Source organism: Anarhichas minor, unplaced genomic scaffold (assembly GCF_050575085.1).
Source record: "Anarhichas minor isolate MPS153535 unplaced genomic scaffold, ASM5057508v1 ptg000011l, whole genome shotgun sequence".
Taxonomy (NCBI): Eukaryota; Metazoa; Chordata; class Actinopteri; order Perciformes; family Anarhichadidae; genus Anarhichas; species Anarhichas minor.
The window spans coordinates 11,839,715-11,855,552 of NW_027466457.1; the positions used below are offsets into that span (position 1 = coordinate 11,839,715).

General features: G+C 41.6%; 1 protein-coding gene across 2 annotated transcripts; it reads right to left on the minus strand.

Moving 5' to 3' along the window:
* Window positions 1-264: 264 nt before the first annotated feature.
* On the minus strand, window positions 265-15,464 carry pparab (peroxisome proliferator-activated receptor alpha b). Of its 2 annotated transcripts, XM_076089447.1 has the most exons (6): window positions 15,257-15,464; window positions 12,827-12,990; window positions 9,753-9,891; window positions 5,171-5,370; window positions 751-1,204; window positions 265-509 (listed from the first exon to the last, which is right to left on the minus strand). In XM_076089447.1, exons 1-6 carry the CDS (start codon window positions 15,462-15,464, stop codon window positions 265-267), a joined length of 1,410 nt encoding a protein of 469 aa, XP_075945562.1. The 2 variants fall into 2 exon arrangements, with proteins under 2 accessions (XP_075945562.1, XP_075945563.1); XM_076089448.1 differs by lacking the exons at window positions 751-1,204; window positions 5,171-5,370.
* Between the last annotated feature and the right edge of the window lie 374 nt (window positions 15,465-15,838).

Genomic DNA, 15,838 nt, shown 5'->3' on the forward strand with positions numbered 1-15,838 from the left:
ATCTGTACATCACGTCTTTGCATTCATGACTTTTCTGCCGATGAAGGTCCACACAATGGAGTGGAGAGCACTGTGTCAAACCAAGAGAACCACTAGCCTCTTGCCAGGGCCTTAACTGGACCCGGTGTGCTAAACCAGAAGCCAAACTCTTGCTGCATTATGGGGGGGTTAAGTGGTTCAACCTAGCTTATGGAGGACTCCTCTTCTGTCCCTGAAATAGTTGATTTGTAAAGTGCCTCTCCTGGTTATTCCTCCATAAACCCCTCAGTACATGTCTCTGTAGATCTCCTGCAGGAGCGGGTGCAGTGAAGTGTCTTCTGTCTTTTTGATCTCCTGCACCAGCTGGGCATGCTCAGTGACTAGCTGCCGGAGGTCAGCCAGTTTCTGCAGCAGCTTGGGGAAGAGGAAAGAGTTGTCGGGGTGATTGGCCAGCAGATGGAGGTGTAGCACCTGCACAATGCTCTCCTGCATTCGCTCGATGTGCGCCACATTCACCAGGCCTGGGCGGTCTGATCACAGGGGAAGCAAAATAAACTTTAGTGAGACCACCTAACCATAATCTCCCATTGGAATACAAATATTGAGTAGCAAGGTAGTACCAGAACACTTTCACAACAGCAATTTGTGTAATATGGAAGCATTTGCTTTGAGATAGATTAAAAGTCCTCAAAGAGCAAAAGGAGAAAGAACATAATCCAATACAACAAATTAATAGTTTAATCATAAACAATATTTTTCCTGCATCCTCACCTCCACAGCAGATGATAGCGGCCACAAACAGAGCCAGGTCACTGTCGTCCAGCTCCAATGCGTTAAACTTCATTGCAAACTGGAACTTTGGCTCCATCATGTCACTGAATGGCCGTCGCAGGCTCTTGAGGAACTCCCGGGTGATGAAGCCCGAGCCGTACGCTACAAGAAGCCCGTCCTTGTTCATACTGGAGGCGAGCATGGCAAAGAGGGCCTCGTACACGCCGTATTTCAAAAGAGTCACCTGATCGTTGAGGTCCAGGCTCGAGAACCCGGGGACGGACTTTGCGAACTCTGTCAACTCGGTGACGGTTTCCACCGACGTGCACTGGCAGCAGTGGAAAATCCGAGCTTCTGCCTCCCGGTCCTTCAGCGTACCCACTGAGCCCACCATCTTTGCCACCAGCGTCTGCTCTGCCAGCTTGAGGGTCTCCATGTCATGGATGACGAAAGGCTGTGGGGACAAGGACAAACTTATGTGAGCTATATGTGTAAGGCAAAGTTAAAAATGGGTTTCCACTTGAAATGCAACACAGTCAGTACAGTGCGTGGGCCTACTATTTGGGCATACATTACATAAATAAACCTGCCCTGACTACATAAATATGGAAAAGCTGAGTCCGCAAACCTCTCGTCATGAAAAACCATAGTGTATGTGGTGTTTACCCATAATCCTTACTGAAAGGAGAGGCTAAGGCCAGAACCGTCATACCCCTACAACTACATAGTTGTGGGTCATTTAACACTCACCAGAGGTTTGAGATGCAAATAATTTCCCTATAGGAACAGAGTTAAAGTTGGAGCTGTTGAGACTTGTACTTAATGTTGACAAAGCCAAAATGATGCGCTTCTCAAGGTCAGAAAGGAGACAGCTGATGAGGTATTTCAGATTAATGTAAATAATAAGGTGATTTAGTCTCCACTTATAAATACCATTTTCCCCCCCCCTAGAAGATCTTACAAACATTTTATCCAGTGCTTTACTTTCTATTCTAGAAATAAATGTTGTTTTTCTTTTTCTGCAAAGAAAACGTTAACTCAAGGCCATTTCACACAAATTGCCTCCTTCGCCATGTTCTCTCAGTAGCTGCAACCTCCGATCATACAGATACATTAAAACCGTTTTTGGTGAAGCATTTTTAAAGTTTTTTGGAGCCTCATCTTGGTGTGAGAGTAAGAGACATTGTAATCTAGATTATTTTATAAGCATGCAAGATTTTTAAAAAAGGATTAAGAAAAATTTATTTGAGCACTGAATGTACTTGACCTGACACTGAAATACAAATTATATTATATATTAAACAGTTATAAGTCTTTCGTCTCTTTTAAGTGAGATTGTTCGTGTTTTCATGCAGTTTTTAACTTTTTGCTACTTTGTTTTTACGTCTGTTATTTGTGTTTTTATGTGGCGCTTGTATGAAACTATTATGCAGCCATATCACATGTATGTACTGTAAAGGTAAGCCACTTTGTAAGCTCATGCTATGGTAGCAGTGATGCCCTTGATTCTACCTAATAAGTGTTTTTAGCTGCGTCACTGTTTCCCACAGTGGATAAGTTACACCATCTGATGAGCAGCTCCACCTGCTACTTCCCATCATAGCAGAGCTCTGACTCAGAGTGCTGTGCTAAATGTGGGCTCGAGTAGCAGGATATGGTATGAGGGACATGGTATTTCTACATCAACACGACACTTTATCACTAGTTGTGACAGATCATTTATAATAAACAAGTTAATAATCATAATGTTCTTCTGAACAAATTGTTCATGCACATTTGTATAAAGCAACAATCTAAGTTTTGGCCTTGAAATAGTAATCTCCAACTCAGAATGCTTCGAAACAATGTTGTGCGCATGCACATTGTGTACTGTCAATATCTTCTATGCTTTGCCTCATTTTGGACCACTGCGTAATGTGATGCTTTGTGATCTCGCGGAAGCAAAGAAGCCAGAATTGTCATCTTATTGTCACAACAACCTCAGCCGTTGGTTCTTCAGTGGGTAGAGAAAGGAACAAAGCCCACAGCCCTTGTTGACTCTTTCAAGATTTCCATGAGGACACAATTACTCTCCTTGACCCTGCAGCGACAACCTTATGGACGCTCAGAAAGGCTTTGCAGACCATTCTTTTGAATTCATGCATTTTACACAGTCGTACACTGATAGAACTACACTTTGCCTGACTAACAGCTGCAACACAAATGGGAAAGCAAAGTCCCTTTAGGCTGATCATAACGCTGTGTGTGCTGCAGAAGCTGTCTGATGAAAACACTGCAACGTCTCCACAAGACTACAGCTCTTTAACAAGGTTTAAAGAGAGCTACAGTTAGCTAAAACAGTATAAAAGAGTAAACTGCCATGCTATAGCGACTTTGCACAATAATGCTTTGCGCTAAAGGCTAACACCAGCATGATAACATGCTGATCTTTATGATGTTTACCATCTTCAGTATCTTTGTGTAGCATGTTAGCATGTTAGGATTTGATAAGTACAGCTGTTACTGATGGAAATGTCTTTAGTTTTGTACAAGTATTTGGTCATAAATCAAAGTTTTAGGTCTAATATTTTTGACTTTATGACTTCATAACAATATTTTTGATCAAATGCCAGTGCCAGGGCCTTCTTACTCTTGAATTATCCAATCAATTCACGGGATCATACCCAGTGAACAGTGTAGCCCAGAGCAGCAGCTTGACATTTCTGTAGCCGTTTGTTTTTTAGGACACCCTGTCAAAACTGTATGTACTGTTAGTATGAATCACAGCTCAGTGAAACCAGTTCAGTCAGACATCAAATTGGATAATCACTGTGCACAAATCAGAGCCAACAGTGACACAATTATGGCTCAGTATTCCTGCCAGACGTTGAGACGGTTGAGTCTAACCTGATGGAACATTTCTGACTCGGATCCAAAGAAGTTGACGATGGAGCGGTGACATTCAATACAATAATTAAGTTGAATGTTTTCTATGTCAACTGTCTTCTTGCAACATTATCTTCTGTAGTATTTATCTGTTTAATTAAATAAGACTTATACAATATTAGGAAGCTATTCTTTCATTTGAAACTGTTCACAAACAATCCCGGAATCAAATGTTTGAGACACGTCGGAATCTGTACAGAGCTGTGGGAAACTGTACAATATGACTTTCATGGGAGTAAGGCTGGGCGATATGGCCAGAATCTTCCATCACGATTGAGGCAATTTCCTATCTCGACAGCGATATCGCAATGTAGCATGTTTTCTGGTAGGTCAATAAATAAACAGTTTACGTATATGAAATAACCACATGGTAACTACACGTGGTTTTTGTATACTCCTGTGTAAATTAAATACTACACAAATGAAAAGAGCTAAATGAACATAACAGTTTCAAGTGAAATTATAGAGAAAAATATATATTTCCAGCTATGTACCCACTATGTTTAGCTGCAAGCACACAAATACAGAGGAATTAGATTAGACAATAGTTTGATTTAACTGAGTTTGATCAGATTTTCTGAGAAAGTTAGTGAGTATGTGCTTGTTATTATCAACTTGGATGATGGAATTGTGTATCACAATATATCGATATATGATTTCATCACGATACGATTCCATAGAAAGATGATACATTATCATATTGAATTATTGCCCAGCCCTATTGTGAAGCTCCATGTTGTATACAAGTGCTGTGACACCATGAGTGAGCACTAAAATCAAGGGGGTGGATCAAACACTATGTGCATTTCAACTGACGGCAAACCCCGACTCCCTCCGGACTCTAAATGGACACTTATCCACCTAAAAGCTTTGATCTCCAGAAGCAGAGGGGGAGGTCGTGTTTGAACATTGATGTGCACTTGGACTGTCCTGTCCCTCTTGACCTTATTCACACCTACACACATCCATCCATGGTTTTCACAACAACTCTGGGCCGCAGTTCACGACCCTCCGCTTGTCGGCCCCTCTTTTCTGATCAAAGGAAAATTAAAGAGACGAGGCTGCGAGGGAATGTTTTCGGTGAGATTGGCGATGGGTGATGAAAAGAGTGCAGGCATGGAGGTAAACAGGCAGGGGAGGGAGAAGTGATGGGCTCATACACTGGCTCTTTATACAGATACAGATGTTTCCTTGTCCAGCTTGTGTGTTGGCTTGCACTACCGATTGAGCAAGTTATTTCTGTTATTGGCTGGCTGCTTATAATCTCTGAGGGGCAGGCTGCCAGGTCATATTGAGACATTTGTTCGATTGCAAATTTTAAATGTGCTCAAAATCAGATTTAAATCACTCCGATGGGGAGGAAATAAATGATAACATTGCAAGACAACATGACCTTGACCTGTGAGGAAATTCTGGTGATGAGAAGAGCCGTGCACGCGCAATCCACACACGCAACACCTTTCACTCACCAACCCACTACTCTTAATCAACGTACAGGTGTGGTGGTCTTGCCGGTGAGTATGGTTCGAGCCTTGGCCTTGTTCATGTTGAAGTTCTTGAGGTAAGCCTCATAAATCTGCCGGGCGAGCGTCTTCTGGTCGGCCACATGGGGGTCTCCCACCTCCCTGTCCCCCGTTACCATCTCCGCCTTCAGCTTTAGCTTCTCCGACTGGGGCATCCGGCCAAAACGGATGGCTGTAAGCAAAGCAGATAGAAAGTCAGACAGAATTTGTGCAAGTATAAATCTGTCAAGTCACAGATTCATTTTACAGTGTGACAGACATTGCAGAAAATGCAATAAATGCAATGTGAATATTAGATCAATAAAACACTGACAAAACGACTGTACAAGAACAAAAAGAGGTCACGGAGTACTTTAAAACAAACCCAGTTTAGGAAAATGTAAAATAGCTTGAGGTCCACAAAACCACAATTATCACTTATTTAAGATGCTGACATCTGGAGGAATCATTTTCAAAATCTCTAAAAAGACACCCGGTTATGTCAAATGAATTGATGCCAACACATCAGCAGATTACACAAAACATTTAACATATCTACAAAGTATTAAATCTGTTCAAATAAAGCGTGTGGCGGAGTTGCAATGAAATGTTCAAAGATAGCACCACTAAACGCTAAACTAAATAGATGCTACTAGAATCTGGCATTTCTTTATGTCAATATAAATAAATTACCTTTACAGCTCAACCAAAGTGCAGCCCCAGGCCTTACTTTCAAAGTCAGAGAAGTCCAATTCTATTATTTTTTAAAACATTATGTATTTTCTTTCCATCTATAAAAAATGACTACAGCAGCAACTTGAGCTGCAAACAGCACAGTGCAAGCACTAGACACACACACATACACACTAATTCTAATGACAACAATATTCCAAAAAGAGACTGAAAGGTCAGTACAGACCAGTTTGCCATAGAAGGTAATTTCAAAGACAAAAACATCACCTGACTGCTTCAGTTTCCAATATGCATACGAGTCTCACCCTGGCAGTGAATGTATAAAAGCAACACTTGGCTGAGCCAGAGGGTTGACTGAGGTGAGCCATGGCCGCCCACCACGGGCTAAAGTCTGAGGGTTGCTTACCTGCCCTGACACAACTTCCACACTGCAGTCAAACTGTTGTTTTTTTGCTGCAAAACGGCAGGAATTCTTATGAAGCCTCAGGCATTTGGGGTGGAGAGTGTTGTTTTTTTGTGTTTTTAATGCAGTGTGCTTATTTGTTTCATGGTATGAATAATTAACCTTATAGCCATGGGGTGCTATTATTATTATTATTATTATTATTATTATTAATATAAATATTCTAATAATAGTTTCTGAATAAAACATCATAATCAAGTCACTTTACAGCGCCGTGCCACAAAAAGACACCCCAAAGTGAGTACTGACCTCAGCATGGCCAGCTCTACAAAACGCCAGTGAGAAACAAATTCAGTTCAGATGAAGTCTGAGTCAAAATAGTTCACTTTGATTAAGTCAAATGTAAAATGGTAAAGTATTCAGATCCCTGAAAAAAATTGTTAAAAGCCCCAAAGATTCTTTTTCTTCATGCTTTAGTATAATTTTTCATGCCAATAAAGCACAATTGAAAGAAAACAATAAGAATGGAAACAGAATCAATATCTATTCAACAAAAAAAGGTAACACTTCCTTTTTATGCATTACAGCAATAGGAAATTATGAATGAACACAAAAGGTTACTACATATTACGAGGTGTATGCGAAGAATGCTTCAACACTGTACAAGAGATGTTTTTCTACGAGAAGATTTCGGCATACTGCATCTCAGACGGCCTGATCCCATTTGATGAATGAGATTAGAGGTGAACTGTCTTCAACCTCTCGACGCCAATTTAAATGGGCACAAGCTGATATACACACGCACACACACACACACACACACACACACACACACACACACACACACACACACACACACACACACACACACACACACACACACACACACACACACACACACAGCTTTCTGAGGTCCCAACATCCAGCTGCACCCAACACCTGCATTTACAAGACAATAAAAGCATAAAAGGAGATTGATTTCCAACGAGCCGCCCGCTGTTGAAACAAATCCAGGCCAACTGAGCAGGACTGAGCGGGGATGAGGATACTGATCTAGCAGACAGCATGAGGGCCCATTAGATTACTGCTCACAAAGTGGATGGATCCTCTGAAACTGATAAAGCTCAACAGCGAGTGCCTGTGCAGGAGCCAAGTCTAATCAAGATGAGAGGAAGTGAGTGATGTTAAGCTGAGCATATGTCCATTTCCTATAACGCCCACTGTGAGGGGATGACTTGAGTGGCGAGGGGGCTAGAGAGGTGGACAGTCTGTCATTCCATTAAATCAACTGTTCCAACGGCTGATTTGTAGAGGAAGATTCCAGCCATTAAACGCTTCCTTTGCTACTGTAAGACTTATTATTCCTGTTGTTTTCTCCCTCACATCAGACACATTAAATGATCCGTTTATAGTACATGAGATCTGATGTATTATTACATTTTTGGAGGAGACAACCGATCATGTATGCGTTGTGTGATAATAAAAGCACGATGCTGCTGTGTTGCATTAGCAAAAAAGGAATGTTGTTGAAATAGCACACTCTATCTATATGCACATGCATATGTACACAACTCACTGTGCTTTATTGCAACATTATTTTAATGAGTAAACTTTATATGTACAAAACACAACTTCCTAAATGTTCCCCTTTCTGATGACGTCTGTACCTTTGTTGACTTCAATTTAAAGAAATTAAAACCGTTGAACCGTTTTAGAAAGGAAAAATCAATTGTCCACAAAAGTTCCACAATTAGCAGTCCTGTGGTCGTGTTGTCTCTTAGACCACCGAACCCCAGAAGATGAGGTTGCACTGGTCTCAAATCTCCTTCCTCCCCTTCTACGGTTACATTTAAGCCCATGAAACTCCATACACTTACACCGTTAGAGGAAGTGGAGCTGACAGAAATACTTGAATCGTATTATCATCAAAATCTGGGCTATGCTATGTGGAAGCCTCTTCAGTCAATAACCCCATGGGACAAAATAAAGACGCTCAGTCCGGCCTCTGCATCCTCACGTTCAATGCCACCGGTATGGGATATCTGCAAAGTGTGCACAGTCTATATGTAAACCCCCCCGATTGCATTGACCTTTTTATATTATTCTTTTAAAAATACCCCGACGAATCAGAAAAGACACCTACAAACACACACAAACGTCATCTCCAAAATCAGTTTCAGTGTTTCTTTCTCAATCAGTACATTGACCTTGACCAAGGGTCAGCATGCCATGTTGTATGTTTACAGAGTCAACAGCATTCACCAGAATTGCAAACTTTGACCTCAATATTCCTGTATTCCAAACAAAGATAAGCCGCACTGAGGTGAAAATCGGATGTATGGCTTTTAAGACGATATTGTTGAACACAATACTGATTGCACAGATGTTGCAGGTGTTTTCTCTGCAACAGTCAAGACTGAAACACAAACTGCAGAAGCATGTGCTGGATTAATCGTCACTAAATAGTTTCTAGTACTTTAAAATATTTTGACATACTACAGAGTATTAGGGTCACTCTTGTGGAAAGAAAACTCTTGTTTAGTTCTAGAAAATGCTGCAATGTTATGGGAAGAACATTGCAATAAATAAAACATTCGAAAAATTACTGAATTAATTTGTTTCCCAAGAAAAATATTCATTGTGAAAGTAAATTCTTAATTTGACAAGCAAATTTGACTTTATTCTCTTTCAAAATTATGATCTTTTTAAAAATATTATAAATTATTGCTGTAAAACACAATGCAGGCGAATTACAGCGACAAAACAAATGCAACATGGTTTCATTTTTTGAATGACAATGATTTTTTTTTATCACGTGATTAATTATCATTATTCGTAATACTTTGTGACCCTGAAAAATGTTGGATCTTCGGATCAATGTGAGCAGCACAGTTGACTATTCGGGTGCTATTAGGGGGTTTTTGTGAGTCACATAATCATGTGGATTGACTCACTTGGTCATGTGATTTTCAATCTTGTTCACATATCTTCAACCAAAAGGGTTCAGTGGGTTCAGCTTTTGCAATTCAATATGATCCAGCGCTGTAAAGGCTGCAGTATGCACAAAGATGGATAGACCATGTGCTGCACATGAATGAGTTGCAGCTCTAAGCGGTCTTTTTCTGAATAAAGGAAAGTACAGACGGTCCATATGATTAAATGGGTACATTTGGAAGAAGCTGTCCAACTGCCTGGATTAGTCCTCAGTTAGAGACTTGTCTTAACATGCAACTTAACACCCAACTGTGGTGTTCGATTTCCTATTCATACTAATTATGTGCGTGTGTGCATGTCCGATCTTTCTTCTGCATCTGCACAACTGTGGTACTCTGTTTAGTAGAGTGTGTTTACAGGTAACAAGAATCTTGCATGTGTTTGTGTGTGTGTGTGTGTGTGTGTGTGTGTGTGTGTGTGTGTGTGTGTGTGTACGTGCTGGGCTTGGAGCACCGCACAGACCGGCCCTGCCCTGCAGGACTCACCGTTGTGGGACATTCCAACTGACAGGCACTTCTGGAAGCGGCAGTATTGGCACTTGTTGCGGTTCTTTTTTTGGATCTTGCAGCGACGCTCACACTTGTCATACTCCAGCTTCAGACGGATGGTCCGCCGAAAGAAACCCTAAAAAGGAATTAGGGGAGAACATTGTTAAAATGTGAACGCAGCTCACATGAAGCAAAAATGCAATTGCTGTTAATTCTTTGAAAATGATGTATGAATGAGACATGAACACCATGGACCAGATCAGAAAATACACAAGCACATTAAACCTGAAATGTAGTAAATACAGTCTGCTGTCACCTGAATTCCCCCTCTGGGGATCAATAAAGGCTTATTGTTATGTATTGTATTTTGTCTGTTATGAAACCAGTTTCAGGATCCAGTTAAAAAAATAAAAAGATATATTTTTAGGAAAGGAGTGATTTATTCCCATATTACATTTTTTGTATATACTGTATATATATATATATATATATTCTTGTATAGCCCAAAATCACAAATTACAAATTTGCCTCAGAGGGCTTTACAATATGTATACATTTGACATCCTCTTGTCCCGGAACCCTCACACCGGAACAGGAAAAACTCCCCCAAAAAAAACCTTTAACGGGGAAAAAAGAGGAAGAGACCTGTGGGAGAGCAACAGAGGAGGGATCCCTCTCCCATGATGGACAGAAGCGCAATAGATGTCATGTGTAGAACAGAATAACATAATTACAACACATTCAATGTAATTACAACACATTCAATTGGGTTTGTGTGCAGAGTGAGTGTGAATGGTGGACAGTAAAGGAGAAGATTATAGATTATAGATTATAGGCACAAACTCATCTTTTAAAGAGCCCTGAAAACTTGGTTAAATCTCTGCAACATTAAATGTTCATGACTAAATAAGCAACAATCAGCGTTAAAGTTAAGGGGGAAAAAAACCATCATTGCATATTAAACACACAAAACCCCAGTTTATCTGCTTCATCTGAAAGGTGCGTGACAATATCAGACATAGTTTCACCATCCGTTTCTCTTCTCTGACACAATCTTGACAAAAATAAACTTTTGGCAAGGAACACAGGGACCAAGAGGCATGTGTGCGGTAGGCTGGAGGGTAGATAATGTCCTGGGGAATTGCTTAACATCATATTTAGAAAAATTTAGAATTTAGAATTTCATCCCAGCCTGTCACCCTGTGTGCCAAAATACTCACACAGTAAGAAAAGTGACAAAAATGGTCAGACAATACAACATTACACAGACACGCTACAACCACGTGAGCACATGCTAAGTAACTCTGACTGACTCTCACCCACTAACCTCCAACCTCACATGTGCACACACGCACGCACGCACACACACGCACACACACACACACACGCACACACTCGCTCATAAAACAAGGGTGACATGATGTTCAAGCCAAGTGGGCTTCATCAGTGTATTGACAAACCAGAGGTCAGCCTCCTCCCATTACTGTTCCATGATCAAATAACAGGGGGAAATGATGCACAAGAGAGGGTATGCATGTATGTGTGCGAGTATACAAGAATACTTTATGACAAAATTAAAACAATTCAGGTAATTTCACATGTGAGATTTAGTTTGTGCTCTTTTCAGTGATTTGACGGGCCGGGTTCTGTCAAGCATTTACATGCACCAATCAGACTTTCAAAAAAAGACAGGGCTGCTTTGAGGCGTCGCAGTGGCGTGGATGTTAAAACGCATTCCAATTACTGTGATTGCAAATTCCCTCGTTCCCTCGTTCAATATCCATTGGGCGACCCATATTTTTTCAATTTCCTGTCACCTCTCTAACATCTCTGTTAAATTTGGAATAGAGGCTTATTAAAATCATGAAAAAATTAAAAATTCCAGAGGAGCCTTTGAAATGTGCAAAGCCTCGCTGGCCCATCAAGAAATGCTGACTTCAGCTGATCCAGCTAATGCTGCAAGAAGGGGCTTCACCATTACCCTCTGGCACTTCTGATAGATGCACTTTCAATGACTCCCCCCTAAAGGTAGGAGAAGCTAAACCAATGTACCTTCACTTTGTGATAACCTATTGTTTTACAGCCCTACGGCTTCACCCTGCATAGGTCACATAGCTTTGGCTCCTGCCCTGTGGACCCACCAAAGCCTTTGTTCAGTGTATATACTTCTGTATTGATGCAAAGATGCAAATACACATGAAACAATCATTCTACCGCTGCACAGACTCACACGTCCTGCTCCGATGTGAATGTTTATGTAACATCATGTTGACATGATGGAGTGTTTATGTATTACTTCCTGACATTCATACTCCCACTGCTGTGCTGGCAGCACTTTATTTAGCTGCACTGAGTGGATTCACAGTGCGGAGGTGTAAAAACGTCTCTCCCGTCAGCCACTTTTCCTTCAGGTATTTTTTTTAACCATCAGCGACTGATATAAAATAACAAAAATATAAAGGAATGCAGATTACCGACACACCAGCATAGGTTTAAAAACACATGCACACACACTTCAAGTCGGGGCTATCTTTGTCCTTCGGCCCCTCTTAAAAAAACAGCCTTGGGTTGCTCTTCAACATGACTGGTAAACAATTAACTGAAGGATTATTGAGCGACCACGTGTAAAGGCTGAGCCTGGTAGCTCTGATGCTTTTAGGAGTTATCAGTAGTCACAAGACACACAGCCTCTGGATTTCTGGCCAGGCATGTTTTCAATTTTTCCGTTGTTTAAATTTAACACAGTCAGGAGGCTGTTTGGGATTCTTGGCTTGTCTGTGCGAGTGTGGGTGACTTTGGGAGGAAGTGATTGATGGATATTGACAGAAATATTGCCTGGGGGAGAGAAAAGAGCAGTAAGTAAAACACAGTGTCCGGTGACAAGATACTGAGGCATGTGTGATGACTTCAGACAATAATGTCCTTCAACAACCGTACGTCCATTAAAAAGACCTACTCAGTCACTAATCCTTACGCTGGTCTAGTCTTCGCCAGAGTCTTACGCTGGTCTAGTCTTCGCCAGAGAACCACTTGTCTGACTGTATAATTCATGTGTGTGATCGTCGTCTCACCTTGCAGCCCTCGCAGGCGTGGACTCCATAGTGGTAGCCCGAGGCGCGGTCAGCACAAACTCGACACTCCAGATTCAGCGATGAGGAGGCGGACGAGAACTCATCCTGGCACACTGCCAACCCGTAAACAACCGACGACGGGCTGGATGCTGGCGTCAGGGCATCTGCAAAAACACAAGCACATGGGTGATTAGACGTGTCATAGAACAAACGCATCTTAAGACAACGATTACACTGATGGCCGGTAAAATGAAAAGTTTCATGAGCACCAAATCTGTGGCTGGAAATTGATACATTTTGAATAGCGCTGGTCTTATTTTTCAAAAATAGTATTTTATAAAAAAATAAAAATAAAAATGGATCCATGTTTTCTTTTGCAGATCCAGTGGAGAAAAGCAGTGGAGGAAAGGCTTATTTTTGTGCACAGAGCTTCTCACAATGGTGCGACCCACAGCTGCACATTCAATCAGACGAGACAATGGTTGTTATTGACCCCACACGCTGTACAATCATATGTGATTTGAAAGTGGGCGCATGCACAGTCTCCGGTACCTCAGTATGTACGTATATATATGTATATATGTATATATGCTGTAGACCTACTTTTAGTCTCATGAGTATGAGTTAGGAGAACGTGTGCACACTCATGTTACTCTTTATTTGCAGTGTGTATAGAAAAATGGTCTTTATTGCACTGAAAATACTGACATAAACATTTTGAAATGAAATGTATGTATTTTTAGTGTGGATTTTTTTACGACACGGTTTCTTAACAAAGACACGGAAGATAACTGGATGACTACACTCCTCGTAGTCTATAGCCATCAGGACTCTTCAAAGACTCCAGTTGTCTGAACGTCAAACAGTGACTGAAACCCTCTCCCCTCGTACCTTTCAAATGCCGGCATTCGGGAAGCTGCATTTGACAGTTATTTTAGCTCACCGAAATAGGCAAACCGACAAGCATGGCCACTTCACATCACTTCACTGATTGGCCGGGTGTGTGTGTGAAGGCGAGAAAGTATGCAGGAACTTGAAGTTGTCTCTCTGTTGCAAAAGTGTGTTTGCTGTGTTCACTTTAATGCATCTTGTAGACTTTAAAAAAGTAAAACACTTGATGTCTCACCACACTTTGTTATAAGTTGATCTTGTCACCACAGTCAGGCATCAGTGGAGTCATTATCTTGGGAAAATGTAAGTGAAAATTAAAAATTTGCCTGAACGGCTGCGCATACTGTCTCATCTCCCTCAGGCAAAGAACTTGTGGAATTTAAAGTACAGCTTGACCTTGACCTCACGCCTGTCACTAGCATAACACTGATGGAGTAGTATTACTCATCCTTCTCAGGGATGACAGGTCAGAGGTGTCCAACAGTTTTCTATTTCCACCTTGTGAAGGTCACATGGTTGGGTAGAACTTGCTTGCTACATAAATAGCAAAGACGCAAGGGTACAAAACAGTGGCACTAAGTCAAGCCACATGAGTCGGTCGGGAGACGCCAGAATGGGGATAAAGGACATTTGGCAGCGGACATGGAGCTGTGGTTCCTGCCTGGTGCAGATGTTTCAACCGAGTGTGGACAAGAAAAGCGTGTCAGTGTTTCTTCTTCTTCCGTTGCTCACGGTTAGCACTCCTAAACATACATAAATCCTGAACATCCTCTCCCTGACATCATCAAATGTTTCCACAATGCCTTCTCCCCATACTTCCTTCACTCTATCTCACTCCAACCCTCTATTCTTCCATTAAATGTTTATCTTTCTGGACTATTCACGACTTCTTTACTTCTTGCGTAATCTGGTATAAGGATAAATCTCCCAGAAGCCCATGGGACTTTTATTCAGATAGTAACACAGTGGCAGGATGGATGTTTCCAGAGAGGTGGTGCATGGTGGCTAAGGAATGTGTGAATTCCTCATTGGATATGGGGCGAGGAGAAGGGCTGGAGGAGGAAAGAGAGGCTAATCAGGGAAATATAGAAAAAATATAAATAGTAAAGAGGAGGAGAAATAAGAGAGAAATATGGAAATAAATTGGCAAAAAAATGCATCAAGACATAGTAGATCAGAGACAAGGACAAACCGATTACGACCAAGGGACTATTGCCATGAGGGGTAAAGTGGGGGAATCAGACAACCTGAGTAAACAAAGTGCTGTTAAAGGATTGTAGAGAAGATTTGTTGTAGTTCAAGGCAAGAGGTTAAATTAGCCAAAGTGTATGTCCTCTCCGTATATCCAGGTGGCGTAAATAAGGGATTAGGGGTTAAACTGAGGAACCCAGCTCTGACAACAACAATGGCAAGGAGATTACACTGAGTTGCCGGGGACACTTTGAAACTGGGAAATGGGAGCAAACCCCACCTTATTATTTCACTAGATTATCAATAACCTACATAGATAATTTGAATTCAGTGATAATGAGACTTCACCTAGAACAGTGGACCCTTCCGAGCCATTGCTGGAGGACTGGTATTCGGGGACATCAAAAGAGCTGAGAGCGTCATCGTTGATGGACTGGGAGATGTCCTGGAGTTCCTCCATGCCGCCCATGAAGTCGTCATCGTCACACAGGGGGCTGCCCAGCACCGAGTCCTCCAGGGGTGAAGGGGGATGGTAGTGGCTCTCCATGTCGACCATCGCGGTGCAGGAGCAGGCTGCCGGCACCTTCACTCATCAGACTGGAGAGAGAGGACAGGGGGGGAGGATGAAGGGGGGAAATAAAGACCAAGCAAGAGGTCAAAGAGGTGATATGGAAACACAAAGCTGCAGACAGAGGAAGACACGATGACAACTCATTTCTAAGGTCACCTCTGCCTGAATTTCTAGGCTTGCTAACAAGTGTAACAATGACAACGCTAACATGCTGACGTTTAGCACATACTACGTTCACCATTATAGTTTAGTGTGTTAGCACGCTAACATTTGTTTAGTAGTGATAAATAGAAAGTGTATGTCGTTAAATTGGAAGTACTCATAACCCAACGTTTATGTAAAAGTTTCAGTTATTTACA